Genomic DNA, 24,053 nt, shown 5'->3' with positions numbered 1-24,053 from the left:
GTTCTTGTGGGGATGGGGGCTACATAAAGGGTGGGTGTGTATGGAGGGCTGGGTGCTGGTGGGTGGTAATGGGGGTGTGAATGCATGTGACTTGGGTGTGTACGGAGGGCTGGGTGCTGGTGGGTGGTAATGGGGGTGTGGATGGGTGTGACGTGGGTGTGTATGGAGGGCTGGGTGCTTGTGGGTAGTAATGTGGGTGTGTATGGAGGGCTGGGTGCTGGTGGATGGTAATGGGGATGTGTGGGGTGGATGTTTTAGGATAGTGGAGGTGTGATTGGGTGGCCTGGGACATATTTTGGGAGTCCATGAGGCATGTTTTGCAGTGGGGAGGGAATCGGACACCTGCTCCCTAAGGCCAGGCTGGCTTGTTCCCTCTGCCCCTGCCCTTTTCTCCCCGGGGGCAGTGTGCCCTTGGCAGCAGGTGTGGGGTTTGCGGGTGTGCACTGGGCCGAGCCCCATAGGGGCTGGGTTGCCTCGGCTTCCCTCGCTGAGCCCTTCAGACATGGGCTCCGGCTGCTGCTGGAGACTGAAGCGGGCAGCCAGGCCGGGCATGGCTCTGACCCCCCATCCCTGCTCTCTCTCAGGCAAGAACGTGTCCAAGCCCCCAGGAAGGCAAAGCAGAGGAGGCAGATCTGGGGAGCACCGAGCAGAGGGGGACCCGGCTGCGGTATGTTGACTTGTATTTTTTAAACGGGGGAGGGAGTCAGGGACAGGAGCCCCTGGGGCCTGGCAGTGGGGTGGGCTGGGGGAGTGGGAGACTGAATGGGGGAGAGCCCAGCGGTGGTGCTGATGGTGGGGGGAGAATTGGATACACAATCTGGTTAGCTGGGCGTGGGGAACGCTGTGGGGAGGGTTTTCAGGGGGGTAGATCTCAGGAGTGAGGAGCAGGGCCGGCCTTGGGGGTGGGTGGGCTGGGCGACTGCTCAGGGTGGGTCCCCCCAAGCTCCCACCCTCACACTGCCTCTTCCTCCCAAACACCCCACCCTCACACCTCCTCTTTCCCCCAAAGTCCCCCCCACTCACTCCTCCCCACCCCCTTTCCCTCTTTGCTCACCCTTGCAGCCAGTAAGAAGTGATTGTGCCCCCTGGTGTCTGGCACCCCTGCTCCTGCCTCCTCCCCCCACTTGGAGCTGCCCCTGGGAGCCTCCTGTGTGCTGAGTGGAGAAGGGGGGCTGATCTTGGCTCACCCCATTAGCTAAACCCATAACTGTAGAGACTCTGCAGATGAAGGCTGCTTATTTTCAAATTGTATTTTTAGTTATATCTGTAAAATACCTGAGAATTCCTATGAAACCTAAACGCCAAAATAATTAAACAAATAAATTCCTGTTCATAATAAAGAGAAAAAAAACCCCTTAATCACGTATGTTAAAACTAAGTAAATACATTTTTAGTGGAGTGAAAAACAACTGACTAAAATAGAGGTGGTAATGGCAGTAACCCAGGGTGTGCCTGTTCGAGAAAGCAAGCAGGTTTTCAGCAGATTCTATTTATTTTCATTGATCTCTACTAAAGAGTGTACAAGGTATCAAACTGGTGTTCCTGAGATCTGCGTTAAAGAAGCGTTAAACGAGCTAAAAGCCAATTAACAACCCCCAGTTTTTCCCTTTCCCCTCTGTACCTGATGACATGCCGGGTGGGGAATTCCATACCACCCTGGATGCATATCACCAAGAAGTGTCCAGGCACTGCAGACATTGGATTGCACTTTGCTTGGGAGCTGGATAGGGGAAAAGGCAGCGTCTGAGGCTTAATTTAGCACCGTATTTTGTGTTTATTCATAGATTTTAAAGGCAGGTTAAATCTCTGTGAACATCTGATCTGACCTGCTACATAACTGTCCAGAGAATTTTACCCTGTGAGTCTTACATGGACCCCCAACACCTTCCCGTTGAACTAGGACAGATCACTCAGAAAGTCATCGTGTTTGGATGTAAAGATGTGAAATGCTACGGGGGAAAACTGGCCCGTGTTTCAGGCTTAAATTCTGCAATTTCTACATCTAAGCATAAAACTCAGGTCCACCCTGGCCATGAATTCAGCCCAGACCTGCTGGATGGGAGACAAGAATTCTCCCACTGAACCACAAGTGTGCAAAATATTAAAAGTGACCTGTGCACTGCCTACTGCCAGAGCCCCTCTCTGCTACATGGCGCAGGAGTGTGGCTGATCCTCTCTGCTGCTGGTCAGACTGGAATTCTTTGGGAATTAAGTCATTAATGATATAGAGATTAACGGGTTGAAGTTACATGTGCCCTGTGCCTTTAAGGGATTGGAGCTAACAGTGAAGAGGTTACAGGCCACAGAGCTGGGTAGCTGGGTGTGGTCCCTCAGAAGTTGATGTGCGTTGGTGAGATGGCGTAGGTGTGGGGATTGTGCAAGGTGTGGTGTTTACATGCACATCTAATGTTTAACAAAATGCCATTTTTAAAACCACCCATGTCTGGGCATGGAACAGAAGCTCTTTGAGATGGGGTGTGTCCTTCGTAATCCTCAAGAAATGAGATCCAACAAGACAGTGTTACAGGGAGTATAGCTCAGTGGTAGAGCATTTGACTGCAGATCAAGAGGTCCCTGGTTCAAATCCAGGTGCTCCCTTGGAATTTTTTATTTTTTAAAAATGGAAATATATTTTCATCTCCATCTCCGCTATGTTCAGGAATTCCACTGAATGGGGATGCTTGAAAAGAATTGGGACACTTAACATTTCCCTGTGGAAATGTATAAAAACTTAGCAAATCCATCCATCAGCTGAAATTAATTCCAGTCCTCTGAGACTCTAGTTTATGTTTTCATGGATTAAACAAAGGTATAATATGATGCATATTTGCAGGTCCTTGTTCTGCAGGGACTATGCTGTGCAGAAGAACAAGAACCACAGCCATTTGGGGCTCAGGAGTCTGACGAGCAAAGGGACCTTTGTGCAGGCTCCTTCACATTCATCCAGCAGCAGCTGGGCCCCCAGGACAAGGCACAAGTACAAGCCAGTGGCTCTGAGCAGGAAAAGAGCCCCCAAGAAGCTGGTCAGAGCTGCCAGGATCCCCAGAAAGGCCACCATGTCCATATCCAGGAATAGTCCGAAGAAAGTGGAGGCTGCAGTAGGGACAAAAAAAAGCAGAGAATAGCCCCCAAAAGGTCAAAGCTGCCAAGCCCCAGAAGGTGGTCAAGAAGCCACCGGAAAGCAAGACAGGAGAGAGCCAGGCTAAAACCAACCCCAAAGCCAAGGCTAAGAAGGTGGCCCTGAGAAAGGAGTGAAGAGATTTCCAGGGGGAAGATTTCTGCTCCCCAGATGCTCTTGTAAGAATGACCATGGACCTCCCAGAAAGAGCCAGATCCCCCAGGACGAGCCACCCCATGGAGAGTAAAGCAAGGTGGTGGCAACGGGGTGTGTGAGAGGCAGGTGTTTGTCTCCCAGAGGGGAGGCGCTGTGTTTAGTGAAACACCTCCCAGGTGAGTGAAGCACTGACGAGGTAGCCTGCCCATAGCTCCTGCATGAGTTTGTGATCTGCTTCTGCTGTCCAAGAGGGACACTCTCTATTTGAGGCACGTGGGACACCTCTGTGAGGATGATCGGTTACAAAACGCTGGGTTCAATGAAAGATGGGACCATAGGAGGGGAAGGTGAATGGCAGCACCACACAGGGTCATAATATTCAGACCTGGGGCCTCACTTTCACTTCCCCTCTGATTTCCATCACTCATTCCCTAGCAAACAGACCCTCCACACACGCACACAGAGTCACGCCCCCTCTCCCTTTCCCTCACACACTCCATTGGATACAGTCTCTCGGTGACTCCCCCAGATGGGGGCTTGTCTCTGCATCTCCCCAGCAGGGAAGGAGGGAGGCTGAAGGACCACAGGAGATAGGTGGGGCTAGACAGGAATGGAAAAGACACTTCCTCCACCTCTTCTTAAAAGACACCCTAATCTTACCCTTGAAGAGTTCCAGCACTGGGTGGGCTCAAACCACCCACCTCCCCATAAACAGCTGGTCGCAGGAACCAGCGTTACAGCAGAAGGATGGCCACCCACTACTGTTGCTGTCTTCCTGGGGACTTGAACATGAATTTGTTGTAGCTCATGCAAACACCCCCCCCCCCCCCCAAATCCATCCATGAGACAAAGGCCCAAATGTGGGCTGCAGTAGTGCAATTGGTTAACGCACAGTACTTATGGAGCAGTGCTGGGGGAGCGAGGCTGAGGTTGAAGTTGTGAGGACGGAGGAAAGGAGACATCAAGGTCTGTCCCTTTCACTTGTTACTTTGTCCGCAGCAGTGGTTGTCAACCTATTTGCCATTGTGGGCCACATATGCAACTCTCTGAGTATTATGTGGGCCACATCCACACAATATATATACTACTTGTATGTCGCTGAGGATGTCACATGGGCCGCACGTGTGCTGATTGGGCCGCAAGTGGCCAATGGGCCCCAGGTGGAGAACCACAGAGTGCCGGGCAGAATCTACAGCTTTATGATACTCTGCTGTTCACCAACCCTCTGGGTCACAATGACTCAAGCAGAGCACTGCCCATCCTGAGAGTCTTGACCCCCTGACCCACGCCCCCATCTACTCCTGGGGGAATTCTGCGCCACTGCGCACAAGCAGAATTCAAGTCTGGCACAGAATTTTTCCCCCTCAGAAAATACGTTCTGGCCAAGAAATGCTGCTGTTCTGCCTTTTGCCCATCAGAAGCTGCGTTGGCACAGAACGGCCAGCAGTAGGAACTTCACTCCTGGGGCAATTCTGCGGCACTGCACATGTGCAGAATTCATGGGCCGTGCCATAAACGTACAGCTCAGTGTAGCATAAAATCCCTGCTTTACCTGTAAAGGGTTAAGAAGCTCAGATAACCTGGTTGGCATCTGACCAAAAGGACCAATAAGGGGAGAAGATACTTTCAAATCTGTGGGGGGAAGGGTTTGGCTTTGGCTCTTTGTGTGTGTTCTCTCAGGAGACGAAGAGAGAGACCAAGCAAGTAATCTAGCCCGTACTGAATGACACATCTAAACTTACAGAAATAGTAAGTAATAGCAAGGAAATGCGTTCGAGTATCTTTTCTTTTAGCTTGTGAATTTTCCCTGTGCTAAGATGGAGGTTTATCCCTATTTTTTGTAACTTTAAAGTTTTGCCTAGAGGGGAATCCTCTGTGTTTTGAATCTGATTACCCTATAAAATTACCTTCCATCCTGATCTTACCGAGGTGCTTCTTTTTTTTTTTTTATAATAAAATTCTGTTGTTAAGAACCTGATTGGTTTTTAGGAGCCTAAAAACCCAAGGGCCTGGTTTGGTGCTCACCTTGTTTACCTATCTGGTTGGTAGATTATTCTCAAGCCTCCCCAGGAAAAGGGGTGAAGGGCTTGGGGGGTTGGGATATTTTAGGGAAACAGGAACTCCAAGTGGTCCTTTTCCTGAATCTTTGTTTAACTCACTTGGTGGTGGCAGCAGTACCCATCCAAGGACAAGGAAGGATTTGTGCCTTGGGGAAGTTTTTAACCTAAGCTGGTAAGAATAAGCTTAGGGGGGTCTTTCATGCGGGTCCCCGCATCTGTACCCCAGAGTTCAGAGTGGGGAGAGAACCCTGACAGGCCACACAGAATTTTTTTTTCTCTGCAGAAAATACAACTTGCTGGAAATGTGCTACAGTTCTACCTTTAGCCAACAGGGGCTGCTGTCCTGCCAGAACAGAGAGCAGCCATTCTCAAGCTTCAGCCGCAGATAGCCTAGAGAAGAAGCTGGGATCCTCACAGTGCCCTGCCTGTGGGACCAGGTCAAGAGGCATGGGATATGGGGGTTGGACATCACGGGGCACATGGGGCTGTTGGGTGTCACAGATTGGGGTTCAGAAGAGCTCATGGAGGGGGGATAGACTGGGGTGGAGGCTGAATGGGAATGGAGGTGCAGGGACACATGGGGAAGGGGGGAGGAGGGTTGGCTGAGTGGGGGTGCAGGGACACATAGGGACAGAGGGAGGGGGTGCAGGGATATGGGGAGAGAGGGTGGCTGAGTGGGGGTGCTGGGATACATGTGGACGATGGTGCAGAGACACATGGGGACAAGGGCAGATGTGCCTGACTGATTGGGAGAGGCTTGGGGTTAGCCAGGGTCTGCATGGGAGAGGCTCCCCATCTCCCTAACAATCCCACCCTTGACCCCCGCCACCCCCCCAAAAAAAAGCCTGTTCCATACTTCTCCCACTCACATCCAACAACCTTCCAGGTTCACCCCAGGCTACTTCCCTCTCCCTCTGTTCCTCTGTTACCCCTGACTCCCACAAGCCTTTGCACTGCTTCTGATGGGTGCAGGAAATACAGTTCTGCACTTGTAATTTCAATGAATTACTCATTGTTCTCTATCAATATGCCTAGTAAGGAACCTATTTGTCAAAAAAAATTACCAGAATATTTTTTTGTCTGTATTGTTACAGAAATACTTGCTGACAGATATTTTTAAATATATTTCCAGAATAATTGAAATTGGCATGATTATACTGAGTTATTTTGACATATAAGTGCACAGAATTTTTATTTTTTTGGCACCAAATTCCCCTGGGAGTATCAATCTTTGCTCCCCAAACCACCCTCCTGCACTCCCCCTAGGCTGTGAGGCCCAAAACCTGCCTGGCTTTCTGTATGTTGATGGGTTTGGGGTGTTTTTTTTGTCTGCTGTCTTGATGTGTATGTGGATCCTGTGTGATTTTGTGGATGTGTTGCATAGTTCTCTCTCTCTCTCTCTCTCTCTCTCTCTCTCTGTGTATATGATTTTTGCATGTGAATTGTTTTTTGTATGGTGTAACTTGGTATTCTTTTATTTTGTGGTTTTTGAGCTTTCTTGTGTGCTTTTTCTGTGTTTTTGGGGTGGATTTGTTATATGCATGTTTTGTGTGGCTTTGCTTTATGTGCATACGGCTCTGAGTACTGTTTGGTTATGTGTGTGTGTGGTTTTTGTTTATGTCTGTGCACTATGTGGTTTTCTCTAGGTTTGTGTGTGTGTGTGTGTTTATATCTTCATGTGAAAATTCACTGTAACTTTTCAAAAAATCCACACATTTGCCTATTTTCACCAGGAATTTTTCTCCATCAACAAATTCTCCAACGTTCCCTACCAAAGAATTCGCTCTTGGATGGCATCAAATTAACCTATGAAATTCTGAGGTTAAAAACTTCATCCCCTATCAGGGATTCTTCCTTAGACTCAGTGGATCAAGAGTTGGAAAATTAACCTAATTCAGTTTAAAGGCAAAACTTCACTGAGAGTTGAACTTCCACGCCCTGGTTTACAAAATGAGAAACAGAGCCAGGAAAAGTACAACTTCTTTTTGATTCCTGGAATGAATAAAGAGAGTGTTATTTAAGGGTTTCTTTCACACATTTTAAAACCAGACAGGATCTTTGCAACACCCAGTCTGACCTCCTGTCTAACACAGGCCAGAGAACTGCCCCCAAAGAATTCCTTTTCAACTAGAACACATTTTTAAAAAAAAATCCAATTTTGATTTGAAAATTGCCAGGAATGGAGAATCCACCAGGACTCTGGGTAAGATTTTCAATGGTTAATTCCCTTCCCTGTCAGAAAGCACACCTAATTTCCAATCTGAATTTGTCTAGCCTCACTTCCAGCCATCGGCTGATGTTATACATTTGTCTTCTAGATTGAAGAACCTGTTACAAAGTATTTGTTTCCCATGTAGGTACTTCTGGACTGGGATCGTCACCCTCTAACCTTTTCTGAGCGCTTTGTGTCTGTCACGACAAGGCCGTGTTTCGAAGCCTGGCATCCTTCTCGTGGCTCTGCTGACTCCTCTCAAGTTTTTCATCCTCCTTCTTGACTATTGACCTCAGAACTGGACCCACGATTTCAGCAGTGGACCCCTCCAGCACCTCCATGTAGGGGCAGCCAGGGGGCTCTGCTCTCGTGCTGCCCCTGCCCCAAGTGCAGACCCCGCAGCTCCCATTGGCCGGGCACCATGGCCAATGGGAACTGCAGGGGTGGTGCCTGCAGATGGGGCAGCGTGCAGAGCTGCCTGTCTGCGCCTCTCCGTAGGAGCCAGAGAAGGGACATGCTACTTCTTCTGGGAGTCCCTTGAGGTAAGCACTGCCTGGAGCCTGCAGCCCTGAGCTTCCCCCTGTGCCACAAACCCCTGCCCCAGCCCTGATCCTCCTCCCAGCCTCCAAACCCCTCAGTCCCAGCCCAGAGCACCCTCCTATACCCCAAACGCCTGATCCCCAGCCCCCCTGCGAGCCCTCACCCCCCCCGTCCCAGCCCGGATCCCCTCCCACAGCGTGAACTCCTCATTTCTGGCCCCACCCCGGAGCCCGCACCCCCAGCCAGAGTCCTCATCCCAACCTGAATTTTGTGAGCATTCATGGCCCGCCACACAATTTCTATTCCCAGATGTGGCTGTGAGGCCAAAAAAGCTCAACCACCCCGGTCTACTCCACAGTGCTAGAGCAGGGTAATGGCAACATTTTAAGTGCAGGCGGCCTAAGAGCAAGACCAGATCTGGCCCAGGCACTAAGACAACAGCATCGACAACACACCAGTGCTTCCATAGTTGGCAGGATTCAAACCTGCGCAGGGAGACCCCAATGGATTTCTAGTCCATCGCCTTAACCACTCGGCCACAACTACTTGATGGATGTTTGCTTCCTGACACTGTGATTCTGTTCTCACTGAATTGTCACTTCAAATTGTTTGCTCAGACCAGCTTCCCCAGCACACTCGTGGCTGTGCGGTTGTGTAAGTGTGTCCATGGCTGAACAGCGAGAATTCCTGCCCATTTCCCTTCCAGCTGGAGCGGGATTCGAGTGTGTTTGTGTTAACGACATTGCTGTAGATTGTTGTTTGTTCCCCACTCTGACAATTCAAATCTTTCCTATTTAAATCTCCAGCACATCATTCCAATAGCCGGGGCCAGGATTTCTTTGGGGCACTGTCAGGGCAGAAGGTGGCCACGTCCCCTCTGTCTGACCACTGCCATTGCAGGGGAGACGGGTTCACTGGAATTGAATGCCCTGGCTCAGACAAGAGACACAGGGAGGTTTTGCTGTACATGGATCTGTGCAAAGGAAATTGTGTCTCTGTGTGAAATTGAGGCGGGAAATGAGACATCCCCATGGTGGCCCAATGCCCTAAGGAATGTGGGTGAAGGACTTGGGCTGAGAAATTATTTAACAGAGAAATCCTGACCCCCTGCTCTGGGAACAGGAACGGGACTGTCTGAATTGTCAGAGTGGGGAACAAACAACAATCTACAGCGATGTCGTTAACACAAACACACTCCGATCATGCTCCAGCTGGAAGGGAAATGGGCAGGAACTCTCGCTGTTCAGCCATGGACACACTTACACAACCGCACAGCCACGAGTGTGCTGGGGAAGCTGGTCTGAGTAAACAATTTGAAGTGACAATTCAGTGAGAACAGAATCGTAGTGTCAGGAAGTAACCATCCATCAAGTAGTTGTGGCTGAGTGGTTAAGGGATGGACTAGAAATCCATTGGGGTCTCCCTGCGCAGGTTCAAATCTTCCTGACTCCGGAAGCACCGGTGTGTTGTCATTGCTGTTGTCACAGTGCTAACTGGGGCCAGATCTCGTCTCAGTCTTAGGCTGCTTATGCTTGTGACATGGCTCTAGCACCCTGGAGTAGACCAGGGGTGGGTGAGTTTTTGTTCCCGGCCAATGGGAGCCGCAGAGGTGGCGCTTGGGGTGGGGGCAGCATGCAGAGCAGAGCCCCCTGGCTGCCCCTATGAGTAGGAGCTGGTGGGGTCCATCCCACTGCTTCCAGGAGCCATATGGAGCATACGAGTAGGAGCCAGTGGGGTCCATCCCACTGCTTCCAGGCCACCGACCCTGTTCCTGGATGGAGCACTGGAGCGGGGCAAGCCCCAGGCCCCGTTCCCCAGCAGGAGCTCGAGGACCAGATTAAAACAGCTGGTGGGCTGGATCCAGCCCATGGGCCATAGTTTGCCCACCCCTAGCCTAAGGAATGTGGGTGAAGGACTCGGGCTGAGAAATGATTTAACGGGTTTGTATCAATTTCTTGCCCTGATTAAAATCTATGGCTAAAAGGCAGCCGCTGTTGTTAGTACGTGTACCGGTGGGTGTCAAGTCCGTGGCCTTAACCAGGGGTAGTCGATTATTTTATCAAGATCCAAATTTCCTAGTCAAGGTATAGTGAAGTTTTAGTGGGGGAGCTCTAGGTGGGAAACACTATTTCACGAGGAGGGTAGTGAAGCACTGGAATGGGTTCCCTAGGGAGGTGGTGGAATCTCCCTCCTTAGAGGTTTTTAAGATTGGCCTGGCTGGGATGATTTAGTTGGGGTTGGTCCTGTTTTGAGCAGGGGGTTGGATTAGATACCTCCTGAGGTCCCTTCCAACCCTAATCTTCTATGATTGTAAGGTCTAGACTCCAGAGAAAATAATACACTGATGATAATAAGAAGTATATAAAAAGATTTTGCAGTCACTCGGGGCTTAACTATGCTGACTGTGTCGTGTTTCAGTCCTTATATCTGGTGCCACCATCTTTCCCTTTAGCCTGGTCGTTTACCAAGGGTAAAACTAAACAGCTCTTCAGACACAAGGGAGTGTTTGTGTTCATTCCTGTGAGCTACACAGGGGTTTGATGTTGCTGCCTTCAATCCTCTGGCTCTGCCAGAATAAGGAACAATTCAGGCTGTCACTGAACTGAAGGAGGGAGATGATTTTTTGACTGGGCGGCACCCATCCTCTTAAAGGTGTTTGTCCAGCAGGCAGCCCTGGTTCCCAGGTCTCTCCTGAGGGAAGAAAGTTTTGATGCAAAAGACTAAAACTTTTAAGGGAGAGGAGGGAAAGGTGATGGCCACATGATGGGGCAGGTCTGAACCACAACATGGTTCTGTTATGTGGGATGACTCTGCACACTGACTGATCTCCACGCCCTTGGATTTGAAGAGATGTTTAATTTAGCCCTTGGAAAACTACAAGACTAAAGCAATTCTGTGTGTGGTTACACTAGGACTGAAGGATTAGTTAGTGCTCTAATGAATTGTAAAAAAACCAAACCCAGTTAATTTAAATGTGAGCTGCCTGGTGTTAACGGCTGGTTTCCCCAGGTCAGTTCCAAACGTTCTAGAAACACCCTGGGTTCCCTCACGCCTCGGTGGGAAGTAAAGGGAATCGTCCTGGGCTGCCCTTGGCTCCAGGCTGATTTATCCGGGGAGGGGACGTGGAATTGATTTGTTTGCTATTGAGAAGGGAGCCAGGCCAGTTTTGGGGGAACAAGAACTCCCAGCATCTTCCCAGCCCACCCAGGCTTCTGGGGGCCTGGCATGTCTGACTCTGGAGTGTGGAGAAGGAACAATTGAGGCAGAGGACAGACAGGGCTGGGCAGATGCCAGGAGCTCAGCACCAGAGGCCTGTACTGGCTCCCTCCTCAGCAGGAAACAATCAGTCCCCACCCTCGGGACAGCAGCGTGGGGTTAAGGGCAGCACCCAGTGGGGCGTTCTCGTCTTGCTCCCACTGGGGTGAGCAGGGACCTGGGGGTGTTTCTAGCAGAGCAGTTGGAACTGATTTGGGAAACCAGTTTTTAATAACAGGCAGCTCACGTTCAGACTAAATTTTGTGACAATTTTCTTTATAATATAAGAGAATTCACACGTAACCAGGCAGAAGTTATTGGGACTCTTTTCTCCTAGTGTTCCCGGCCATAAAAAGAAACGGCTTTCTGGCTTTTCATGATCCGGGAGTCAGGAGACAGGAACACGGTCTGACACAGAGTTTCTAGGTGCAGAGAACGGGACCCCTCAGCCGGGTCCATTCTGGGGGGCAGTGAGCCAGACAACCACGTCTGCACTTCACTCCATGTCCCAGCCAGCTCCCAACTGAAACTCTCCCCAGACCCTCCTGCTCTGGGCTTTGTCCCTTTCCCGGGCCAGGAGAAATTCCTTTGTTTCCTTTGATTCCTTTGTTCTCCAACCCTTTAGCTCTCACCTTGCAGGAGGGAAGGGCCCAGGCCATCAGTTGCCAGGAAACAGGGTGTTGGCCATCCTCTGTGTCCAGACCCCTGCACACACCTGCCCTCTAGGGCTCTGCAACAATCATACACCCTTACCCCACCACCTAGATACTTAAGAACTGCAGAGGGGAAACTGAGACACCCCCACAATATTCAGAGAAAACATTAAGAACAGTCCCTCTTCATCATGTCAGGCCCTTAGGGTGTAAAGTTAAAATTTCAGCACTGGGCAGTATGTGGGAGCAACAGGGTGTGTGGATTATGGTGAAAGGAGCCCCAAGAACAGCCTGGAAGTCCCTGCTTCGGACACAGGCAGGTTTCTTGTGCATTTAATGTCCCCTTCCAACCTGCGTTTGGGGTTTGATGGGTTTAAAGGATGCCTGGTCAAAGGGAATTTTCATTGCTCTCTTTCTAAGAGTTTACGCCTGGAGTTGGCTTTGCTAGCTGGTTAATATCTAGGTGGCAGCCAGAGCCTATCCGCTTTATATTGATTAAATACTCCTGGGGGAATTCTGCACCACTGCACCATGCAGAATTTTGCAGAATTCCCTGTCTTCCCTGTGGAATTTCTGGCCACTAGGGTGGACTCTTCCGGCTCGTAGGGCCTGGGAGACCCTGCCACACCATGTCTCCCGATGGGACAGTAAAGAAGTTGCAGGAAGTAAAGACTCTGGGGGTGCTGGTGTTTGGGCCGGGGGCTGCCCCATGACTGGGCTCTGTGGGGAGGGGACTGCTGGTGTCTGGGGGCTGCCCCGTGGCTGGACTCTGCAGGGAGCGGGTTCTGGTTTCTGGGCTGGGGGATGCCCCGCAGCTGGGCTCTGGGGGGATGGGAGTGCAGGTGTCTGGGCTCTGGGGGCCCCACACAACCCCTCCAACACCCCCACTCCTGGGGGAATCATTTTTTGCTGTTGTCTGTGTTTGTTGAAAGGTATTTTGAAATAAATTACCAAAATAATTGAAACGGGAGGGATTATATTGTGTTATTTTGACAAATCAAATATACAGAATTTTTAATTTTTTGGCACAGAATTCCCCTCAGAGTAATTAAAGGGCAAAAAAACCTCATTAATGCAGAGTTAAGGTTACCCAGTGGAATGTTGTCTGCCTTCAGAACCTCAGCTTCTGAAAAACTCACACATCTGAAAACTAGGAAACTCAAAGTTAAGGTTGCCCACACAACCTTAACTCTAGGTTTCAGAGTAACAGCCGTGTTAGTCTGTATTCGCAAAAAGAAAAGGAGTACTTGTGGCACCTTAGAGACTAACCAATTTATTTGAGCATAAGCTTTCGTGAGCTACAGCTACATCGGAGCTGTTGCATCCGATGAAGTGAGCTGTAGCTCACGAAAGCTCATGCTCAAATAAATTGGTTAGTCTCTATGGTGCCACAAGTACTCCTTTTCTTTTAACCTTAACTCTGCCCTCTTTCAGTCATTCCCAAATGTTCCCCTCAAACACAAACATCTTCACTCTGCCAACACCACAATGGCTGAAAGGCACAATCTTCTTACCTCCATTTACAACCCTCCGAACTAGACCCCCAACTTCAGCTGGGCCTGAGCAGACACAACCCCAAGCCAGGGCAAGCCAGATGGCAGTGGTGACTGGCCCTGACCATTACAGTGAAAGCAGAGAAATCTACATCCAATCCATCCCTACTTAGAGATACCCCCCATTCCACGAACCCCTCATGAGGCAAACACAGCCTCAGCCCACCTCTCCCCTCCCAGCTCCCTACTCCTGAAAGCCTGCATAGGGGAGCTCACTTACGATGCTCTGAGCCCCCGAAGATGCAGTGGGAGCCGAGATGGGTTCTCTCCCCACCCCCCCAGCTGCTCTGTGAGAACCAAAGGGTTAACACAGAGGGAGCTGATAAGGCTCTGACTTGGACTGGCTGATCTCCACCCAGATGCTCTATGGTTCTGAGCCGGGAGCTTATTGAAAGACATGATTTGCTATACATTTTAATGAAATGTATAAAACAAATAAAATGAAGAAGCTCACTAAACCTAAACCTATTTTTAACACCACTCAGCTAGCTCTGTATAAGTCACTTTCAGTTTCATATAAAATTAAATTCTAGGTTCCGTCTGATTAATCAAAAAGCAGGAGAGGAGATTCCCCCGTCGCTTTCTCCTCTGATCCATTCAAACCTGCCTCACTCCACAGCACTTCATTGTTATGGAATTGTGTTACTGACAAAAAACAACAGCATTGTCGTAATAGGGGAAAACTACCAAACTTCTCCTGTGCAAACGATCCCAGCTCAGCAGGAAAAAGCCCAGAAGGGGCTCTGTCAACAGACAGAAACTGGGATTTAAATGGGGAATGATTGCACTGTGTTTGGGATCCATTGGAATTTCTGATCCAGGTCTGGGACACTTTCATCTCCAGCCCTAACGAATTGGATTTAGGATCAAATTGCTATGAAGTGCAGAGACTCTTTGGGAGGTGGAGGGGTAGAATATAGGTGGATAAGCTCCACTGTGGCTCAAACAGACCCCAGCGCTGCTGGAGTGAGGGGGCCTAGTGACGATGATGGGGAAGGAGGGAATCCCGCTGACTCACCCCATTTCCTTCCGGTGTCGTAGAGGCCGAAATGATACATTTGTCCCACTCCTGCTCCTCCTCTTTATTATATTGAAATAGATTTTCAATAAGGGAAATGGTAAAAAAACAAAAAAAACAAAAAACAACCTGCTGCCCAGCACAACCTGGACCAGCGTGAGGACGACTGGGAATGAAACAATCTGTCACCAGAGGGGGAACTTGGTGACTCTAACACTCGCTCTGCTAGAGCGGGGCCAGTATAAAGGTGCTGCTCAGGGTCTGTCTAGACTATGAAATTGGCGTCGATTAGGACAGGTCAAAGGGGAAGGTGCGAGCTAACCCCAGCCTGGGCTGTATCAGCACGGCACATACAGCGGGGTGTTGGCACTGGGATCGCCACCTCCAGCAGGCCGAGCCCATGGAAAATCCTAGCGGAGACAAAGCCCAGGTTGATTTTCGCTCAGTGTAGCTACTTGAGGTCACCCCTATTTCCCCCACCTGGGGCTGACGGACACTCCTGGCAGGAGGGACACACTCCCATGATGACTCTCAGGAGAAGGGAGTTGGTAGAAAGGACCACGGGATTCACCCCAGAGAAGGGCGACCTGCAAAACAAAAAGCAGGCAACTCACCTGGGGGAACTGAGAGAACAGAGTGACTCAAATGGTGCAAACAGCCCTAAAAAGTCGCTATGTGGGAATTAGCAAAGGTCTTTAAAAAAATCTTTTCTCTGCCTACACAAAGTTTTATGGTGTGTCTCTATCCTGTGAAATCGCTGAAGTCTATTAAGGTGTGAGCTCCGGATCAAACTTTTCCCGCACTCACAGGCTGCTCTCGTGTGTGGATCCTCCGATGAATAATAAGACTTGAGCTCTGAGTGAACTTTTTACCACACTCACAGCATTCATAGGGGTGCTCTCCCGTGTGCATTCTCCGATGATTAATAAGGTCCGATCTAAAAGTGAAGCTTTTCCCACACTCAAAGCATTCATGGCGTCTCTCTCCCGTGTGGATCCCCTGATGTCTAATAAGGGATGAGCTCTCAGTGAAACTTTTCCCGCACTCGGAGCACTCATAGGGTTTCTCTCCTGTGTGGATCCTCCGATGTTTAATAAGGCCTGAGCTCTGAGTGAACTTTTTCCCACACTCGCAGCATGTATAGGGGCGCTCTCCTGTGTGGATTCTCTGGTGATTAATAAGGCCTGAGCGCTGAGTGAACTTTTTCCCGCACTCGCAGCACTCATAGGGTCTCTCTCCTGTGTGGTCTGCCTCACGTTTAAGAACGTTTGATTTCTCACTGAACTGTTTCCCCCACTCACAGCATTCATAGGGGCGCTCTCCCGGGTGGATTCTCTGGTGATTAATAAGGCTTGAGAGCTGAGTGAACTTTTTCCCGCACTCACGGCACTCATAGGGACTCTGTTCTGTGTGGCCTCTCTGATGTGCCCTAAGGTTTGATTTCTGACTGAACTGTTTTCCGCACTCGCGGCATTCATAGGGGCGCTCTCCCGTGTGGACCCTCTGATGTTTATTAACGTCTGATTTGAAAGCAAAGCTTTTCCCACACTCACAGCATTTATACGGTCTCTCTCCTGTGTGGATCCTCTGATGTCTTATGAGGGATGAGCTCCGAGCGAAGCTTTTCCCGCACTCACTACACTCATAGGGTCTCTCATCTGTGTGGCTTGCCTGATGTTTAGTAAGGCTTGATTTCTCACTGAACTGTTTCCCGCACTGACAACATTCATAGGGTCTCTCTCCTGTGTGGCTTGTCTGATGTTTCATAAATTTTGATTTCTCAATGAATTGTTTCCCGCACTCAGAGCATTCATAGGGGCGCTCTCCTGTGTGGATCTTCTCATGCTTAAACAGGGCTGAGCTCTGAGCGAATGTTTGCCCACACTCACAGCATGTATAGGGGCGCTCTCCTGTGTGCATTCGCTGGTGATTAATAAGGACTGAGCTCTGAGTGAACTTTTTTCCGCACTCACGGCACTCATAGGGTCTGTCTCCTGTATGGATTCTCTGATGTCTAGTAAGGGTTGAACTCCGAGTGAAGCTTTTCCCGCACTCACAGCACTCATAGGGTCTCTCCCCTATATGGATTCTTTGATGTCTAATAAGGGTTGAACTCCGAGTGAAGCTTTTCCCGCACTCACAGCACTCATAGGGTCTCTCTCTTGTGTGGCTTGTCTGATGTGTAATAAGGTTTGATTTCTCACTGAACTGTTTCCCGCACTCACAGCATTGGTAGGGGTGCTCCTCTGTGTGGATCCTCTGATGTCTAACGAGGGTGGAGTACAGAGTGAAGTGTTTCCCACACTCAGTGCATGTGTTTTTTCTCTCTCCTGTAGGTATTCCCTGCTGGGCTGTGATTTCCTTGGAGTCCTGGTGAGTCCCCTGACAATTAATGGATTTACCCACTTTCTCCCTGGGCTGGTTTCCCTGCGGCCTCTGTGGCCTGTGCTGGTTCTCACAGACTTTCCCCTTCACACAACACCTGGACACATTCCCTTTCGATCCTTGCGATAATCCCCCGCGCGCTTCCACTTGCTCAGCATCTTCCTGCTCAGGATTCTGCTCCTCGTTCTCATTCACCATCCCAGCACCTGTCAGGACAGAGAGAGAAACCTCAGAAACAGGGGTGGAAAAGAAGGAAACAAACTGAAATTAGAGCTTGAGAGACAGGGAAAAAAAAACCCTGGTAGTGAATTCTCCTAAACTTTTCTCCACAGCGGCGAGAAGAGAGGATGTGGAGGCAGAACTGTATCCGTCAGGGAGGGAGCTGCTGCCGGGTGTCACTCAGGATGGGTAGGAAGCCATGAGCGATAGCTGCCCATAAGGTGCAAGGCCTCCTGGGGATACTCCTGAACTCCGAGAGCTCCCAAGGCCTTTTTAGGGAGTCGCAGGTATTTCTTTCAGCCACGGAGCGTTTTTGAATTGATTTAAGGATCCCTCACCTGCGCAGGCACCTCTCGGGATCTCTCCTTCCTCAGAGCCCTGGAGATCCAGGCCCCACGGCTCCTCCCCTCGTTCCAGCTGGGAGATCATGTCAGGTTTGGGAACGGGAAACCCTGCTCAGGGGATAGAAAACAAAGGAGATCAGGGGAGTTCATGGGACATTTCTCACCGAGAAGAGTCTATCGGTTTTACCCCAGCCCATTTTAAAGTACTCAAATCCTGGAGGCAGCTCCCCAGGGGCAGGACATTTTTCTTGCTTTTTGCAGAAGTTCCTCTTGGAAGTTTTCTCTCTGATACTAACATGTTTGCGTTAAAAGTAATAGTTTAAAGTGCTCTGAAATCCACATGCAGACTCTTGCTCGGTCTGTACTTAAAAGTTTTCCAGCGTAGCTGTGTCAGTTACGGGCGTGAAAAATCACACCACTAACCAATGTTCCCTCGAATATTTTCCATCCACGTGCGGGTTGAATTTTGTTATGTGCTCCACCAGCATTGAGGTAATGTGTGGGTGCGCGCTACCAGTTCAAACAAAACCCTAGATAGAATATATATTCTTAAACAGTTCCTAGGTATGGAGGAAGAAGAAAAAATATTAAAACAAGGGATAATTATCAAGGTGCACTGCTTAAGATGTGTATTTAATATGAAATCAAATAAAAAGAAAATGGACACTGCCCTTGGAGTACATGTATTTTATCATCCTTTCTAACAACTCAAGCTAGTAAACACACCCAAATGTGGCCTACTGAAAACAGCTATAGAAATAAAACAAAGCCATGGGCACTTAGTAAAAGCATAAGAAGTATGCACCGGAGACCCAATTTAATAACCTCTTCCTACCATACAGCCTGATCACTAAATCTTCAGGGAAAGCTGCTCTCAAAAAATGAAGCATCTGCCAAAACACTAGCATGCTACCGACTTTCGCAGTTCCCCAAACTATCCCTCTTGCATGCATATTATCTGCGCACACAGCCCAGCTTTAAGATGCTAAACAAATCTATGAGTCAACTAGAAACAGTCATGCTCTCATCGCAAATATTAATACAATATTGTCTGATACTGGAAAGGAGAGTAGAAGGTATTCACTCAGGCTTATACCATTTCTATGGGATGTCAATTCTTAATTTGGTGAATACTTCACACACGTAGAACAGGAAAAATAAGTAATAAAGCAACACACAGCAAACAAAATCCCAAACAAACAAGTGACAACACTGAGAATACAAAGGGAAGTAAAACAGCAACTGGCTGGTGATGGGTATTTTAAATGAGTGTCCAGTACCCACACTGTGCAAGTGCAACAGAGCCCTGCAGAAACAGGCAAAGTTCTCCTGTTTTCATATTGTGTGTGTGTGTGTGTGTGTCACCAACTCAGAAACTCAGAGCAGAAGCCCTGGAGCAGACTGACACATGGCTTCGGAGTTTACAGACAGATCCCTGCTTCAGAGAGCTTGCAAGTAAGGTCTTCATCCTACAAAACACCTATTCCTACTTCTGAGTCAATGGGAGTACTCTGACATGCCAGAACTATACCAGATGGAAAGCATTAAGGCCAGATCTTTGCTAATACCTCTCCCCAGACAAATTCAAAAACTTAATGGGAATCACTTCTCTGAAATCCAACTCTAATTGAAATGCCAAACAGCATCCATGGTAAAGTTCTTCCAGTTTTAACAATTTCCCATGTATTGATTAGTAACACAGGATATTTTTTAAAAAATCATTAAGATCTCAGTGTTCAGATACCTCCCAAGAATTATGTTGTAAAAGAATCCTTTTTTCTTTTTCTTTCTTACCTTAAGCCATTAACACCCATGTAAACTTTGTTTGAAATGTAACCATGCCAATGTCACGAGCTAGGCCTAGCCAGGTGCTTTTGCTCCAATATTTATTCACTAAAGCCCCAATCCCGCAAACGCCTATGTATGGATGCCCTCCAGAGGCACAACTGTTTGCAGGATCAGTACCTAAGAGAGAGTAAATAGCATGAAAGCAGCTTCTTAAAGCGACACTGTGCCCACAAGGGCTGGGGGGGGGGGGGGGGGAAGATATCAGCGAAAGGAGGACACTCAAGCCTAAGAATAGTAAACTATGCTTTATTGAAGGAAGGAAGAACTTACGCTCCAATCTGCGCGGGGAGCCCCTAGGACGCGTGGAGGGACTGTAGGGGACTCTGGCCGTTCGGGACAGCTGACCAGGCAGGACTCCACCAGTGGGGAGTCCTCTGTGGCGCTATATTCTCCACACTTATCTCGGGGTTACATGCGGTCAACAGCTGGCTACATTCTTATATGTACAATTTATGCTTGTTACATAAACTGATTCGTTTACAGGCAAAAATATGCTGAGCTAGGCTACAATATCTTTTGGCAGGATCTGTCGGACAAAGTTCATTGAAACCGCCTGCATCCTCCACTTACATCCAGTCACATACTCAGTCGACCACTTAGCTCCTCGCCAATCTTCCGCAACCTTGCCCCTGCAGACACCAATCAAAATAAAAATTACAGATCTATTTCTTTTAACCTTGGATTGCTGTACTTTACCCATCAGATCACTACGACAGAAAGATCAAAGTGTTTTTTCAGTTTAAAGAAAAGGAGTACTCGTGGCACCTTAGAGACTAACCAATTTATTTGAGCATAAGCTTTCGTGAGCTAAATTGGTTAGTCTCTAAGGTGCCACGAGTACTCCTTTTCTTTTTGTGAATACAGACTAACACGGCTGTTACTCTGAAACCTTTTTTCAGTTTGTTCAGTGTGTGGACTGGACAGCAGTTTAGAGCCTGATCCTGCACTTATTGAGACCTCACTGCAACCTAATCTGCAGTCTGCACTCTTTAAAAATACTCATATAACCTCCTCAGAACACTAGGAAGAGGACAGATTAATTACACGTATCTACAAAAGCAGCCTAAAGGCTTTACAATAAAAAAAACACCAGTAAAAGTCAGATTCTGCATTAAGATCTGCTAATGCAGAATCCCTCCGCCCTCTTTACTGCTCTGCTCTGGATCTGTCTCCCTCCAGTCAAACTAAATCTTAGCCCAGTCTTTCTCACATCTCTGGCAGATGTCCACCAGCTGTCAACTGAATGCAACATGGCCCAAAGCAAGCTGTTAGGATATAGATATTCAGGCCTGTCTGTAAAGGCCTATACTCTAAGAATTTAGGTGTATTCTTATCACTTGGCTAGTGATAGAGGTATAAAAGAAAGAATCAAAACCACTGTCTGCCAGTGTAAGGGCCTTCTCTTACTGTGACAGTTTGTGGCCCTGTGCTTAGGCTCAGGCCTTTGGCTAAGCAGCAGAGGCAGCCATAAGCTGGGAAGCGAACAGTCACATCCTCACATTCCAAACTAGTCACACTGAAATCAGGTGCTACTGGGCTGTTAGGCACTATCAGGACAGGATGGTATTCCTATCACCTCCAGAGAAAGGGAAGTGCCTAGAAAATGTAAAAGGAAACTTAGTTTGATAGCATCCTGTCTGGCAAGAACTCACTTATCAATAGCTGGGATGTGAAATCCTCACTTCTGTATTGTTTTGTCATTATAGTTCCCACTTTGCTGTTGTTTGTCTGTATAATCTCTGTCTGGTTCTGTGATTGTTCCTGTCTGCTGTATAATTAATTTTGCTGGGTGTAAACTAATTGAGGTGGTGGGATATAATTGGTAACATAATCATGTTACAATATGTTAGGATTGGTTAGTTAAATTTCAGGAAAATGATTGGTTAAGGTATAGCTAAGCAGAACTCAAGTTTTACTATATAATCTGTAGTCAATGAGGAAGTGACTGGGTGTGGGTGGGCATGTGGGTGTGTGAGATGGGAACAGGGAATGGGGGTAAGAAAATTGGAATCATGTTTTGCTAAAGGGGGAGATGGGAACAGGGAATGGGGGTAAGAAAATTGGAATCATGTTTTGCTAAAGGGGGAAATAGGAACAGGGAATGGGAGTAAGGAAGTTGGAATCATGTTTGGCTAAGGGTAGGAATGGGAACAGGGACACAGGCGTAAGGCTCTGTGGTGTCAGAGCTGGGAAGGAGGATACTAAGGAAGGAAACTGGAATCATGCTTGCTGGAAGTTCACCCCAATAAACATCGAATTGTTTGCACCTTTGGACTTCGGGTATTGTTGCTCTCTGTTCATGCGAGAAGGACCAGGGAAGTAAGTGGGTGAAGGAATAAGCCCCCTAACATCTTGGTGCCGGTGACTCGGATGCATCGCATTGGATAGGTGAGTGGCAGCCTGTAAGTCCCCCTCCCCAACAGTCCGCGCAGCTGCTTGGAGGGGGTATCGCGAACTCTCGTGATGGTAGTTGCGGGTTCTGGCAAGCCAGGGTAAAGGATTTTTTGGATAAATGGATAAGGGAGGACCAGGGCCCATACCAGGTACAGGGGTCAACCTGGGATAAGATTAAAAAGGAAATGGAGGAAGTGTTAGGGGACCCAGAGGTATGGGGGGTGGCTGAGGAGCCCACCCTCCTTGGTATATGGGTAGGGGAAGAAGGTCCCTGCCCATGGGGACTGAATGCCTCCCAGGGAAAAGAGGCACTTCAGTCTGCTTGAGAGGTTTGAAGTAAGGGCAGCATTATGGGAAGCTGCCAGTAATCTTTCAAGTTTGGTGCTGCTTCAGCAAGGGCTGCTGAAGGGTTGTAAATTAGTTAGGGGTAGTGAAAGATGATTTGGCACAAAAGGGTTTAAGGTCAAAAGCAGAGTTAACGAACCACCTTTAGAGACTGGATCTGAGACTTGGTCCTGGGGGAGTAGAGGAAAAAAAAAAAAAGTTTCAAAGTGCAGCCTGCCTTTCCACACTCTTGTTTTTCTGAAGTTTTAATGGAGGGTACTTTGGATACTTATGTGAGATGTCAAGAAGGAAGTTTTTGTTTAATGATAAAACCCAGTTATATAAATGTCACTGTATGTGCAACTCTGTGCAGTCACATTGGATGGAAACTTGATCATTAAATTTTCCAAGGGGGTCAGGTAGAGTGGCTACTATCACCACTACACTTCTGTCCCCAGAAGCCTTTATAGCTATTCTGAGGGAAAATGGGCCCTTTTCCCACAGAAATGGTCTATAAGGGACTGCTGCAAGCAGCAAGCAGAGAGAGAATCTGAGCAAAATTATTTGACTATTGGGTAATGTAATCAAAATCACTAAAGGATGGAAGAGGTTTCTTTTGGAACTTAACTTGGCTGCCCCTAGTTGTGTCTAGTTGTACAAGATGGAAGTGTAATCGGGGTACAGTTGTGTAAAAAAGAGTAATCACAGTGCAAGGGATGTTAGGCAAAACAGAATTTTGTGTGTGCGCGCACAGGTAAAAGAAAAGGAAAAGGGGAGGAATGATGGGAACACTGAGCCTTGGGATGGCTCTGGGGGATTAGATTGTTGCTTTGGTGGGTTCTGCATGAAAACTCTGTAGGCATGGGGGAGGCAGTTATACCTTGTGTAAAATTAATTTGGCTAATATGATGTTATGGAGGTTAAACTATATGGAAGGAATTTGCATTTTCCCAGGACATGTGCAGTGTATATTGGAAAAGGAGTAAAAGAAATGCAAATAAAACATGGTACTTCATTAAAATCCTAATAGGGCTCCAAAAGGAGCCACAATAGGTTGTGCTTTCTTTTTCAGATTGCTGTGTTTTGGAGCAGGAGATGAAAGTGGAAAGTAATCAGAACTCTGGTGGAAGTAAAACGCTTCCCTTTTAAGACAGTGTCTGAGCTGCTAACAGCTTTGGATCCAAAAGCAAGCTAGTAAGCCTCTGTGTGTAAATGCAAATTACCTAGCTGATGGGCACAAAGGAGCTGCAAATAACTGAATACATCTGGTCAGCAAACAAGCTACTAGAAGACTCAGATTATGGCCCTTCAGGAAAGGGAGGTGAAAAAAACAAGTCAAGCCTGAAAATAAGGGGGACAGGTTAACCTTAAGGGGTGTGTGTGTACAGTGCTAAAATCTGAAGCTGTGTCGCAGCTATTACCTGAGAATAAACAAAGCTTGGTACAGCAGAGAAACTATTGCAAACTTGGTCTGTTGTACAAGAGGGGAAACTGAGGTACACCATCTCATGAATTTCATAAATGACCAGTTGTGACGAAGTGGGACTGTTCTTAATGTTTCCTCTGAATAGTGTGGGGGTGCCTCAGTTTCCCCCAGGCAGTTCTTAAGTATCTAGGGGGTGGAGTAAGGGTGTATGATCATTGCAGAGCCCTAGAGGGCATGTGTGTGCAGGAGTCTGGACACAGAGAATGGCCGACACCCTGTTTCCTGGCAACTGATGGCCTGGGCCCTTCCCCCCCTGCAAGGTGAGAGCTGAAGGGTTGGAGAACAAAGGAATCAGGTGACCACCTGGCCCGGGAAAGGAACAAAGCCCAGAGGAGGAGGGGCTGGAGGGAGTTTCAGTTTGGGGCTGGCTGGGACATGGAGTGAAGTGCAGACGTGGTTGTCTGGCTCACTACCCCCCAAAATGGACCCAGCTGAGGGGTCCCGTTCTCTGCACCTGCAAGCTCTGTGTTAGACCATGTTCCTGTCGT

General features: G+C 48.3%; 1 protein-coding gene and 2 non-coding genes across 3 annotated transcripts in view; 1 reads left to right on the top strand and 2 right to left on the bottom strand.

Annotated features, from left to right (window-relative positions):
- Positions 1-2,526: 2,526 nt before the first annotated feature.
- TRNAC-GCA (transfer RNA cysteine (anticodon GCA)) lies at positions 2,527-2,598 on the top strand. The gene has a single exon. It is a non-coding gene; the product is annotated as a tRNA-Cys (tRNA).
- A 5,952-nt stretch (positions 2,599-8,550) lies between these two features.
- TRNAS-AGA (transfer RNA serine (anticodon AGA)) lies at positions 8,551-8,632 on the bottom strand. Its single transcript has one exon. It is a non-coding gene; the product is annotated as a tRNA-Ser (tRNA).
- Positions 8,633-15,016: 6,384 nt separating this feature from the next.
- The window catches only part of LOC125628631 (uncharacterized), a 37,990-nt gene continuing 28,953 nt past the window's right edge, over positions 15,017-24,053 (bottom strand). Inside the window, 3 exon segments of the mRNA XM_075124093.1 lie at positions 15,017-15,372; positions 15,375-17,156; positions 17,508-17,621. Coding sequence (XP_074980194.1) covers positions 15,248-15,372; positions 15,375-17,156; positions 17,508-17,621 — 2,021 coding nt within the window. The 3' untranslated portion in view covers positions 15,017-15,247.

Source organism: Caretta caretta, chromosome 28, assembly GCF_965140235.1.
Source record: "Caretta caretta isolate rCarCar2 chromosome 28, rCarCar1.hap1, whole genome shotgun sequence".
Lineage (NCBI taxonomy): Eukaryota > Metazoa > Chordata > Testudines > Cheloniidae > Caretta > Caretta caretta.
Note: the sequence above shows the minus strand (reverse complement) of the source record. Positions and strands in the feature narration are given on the sequence as shown.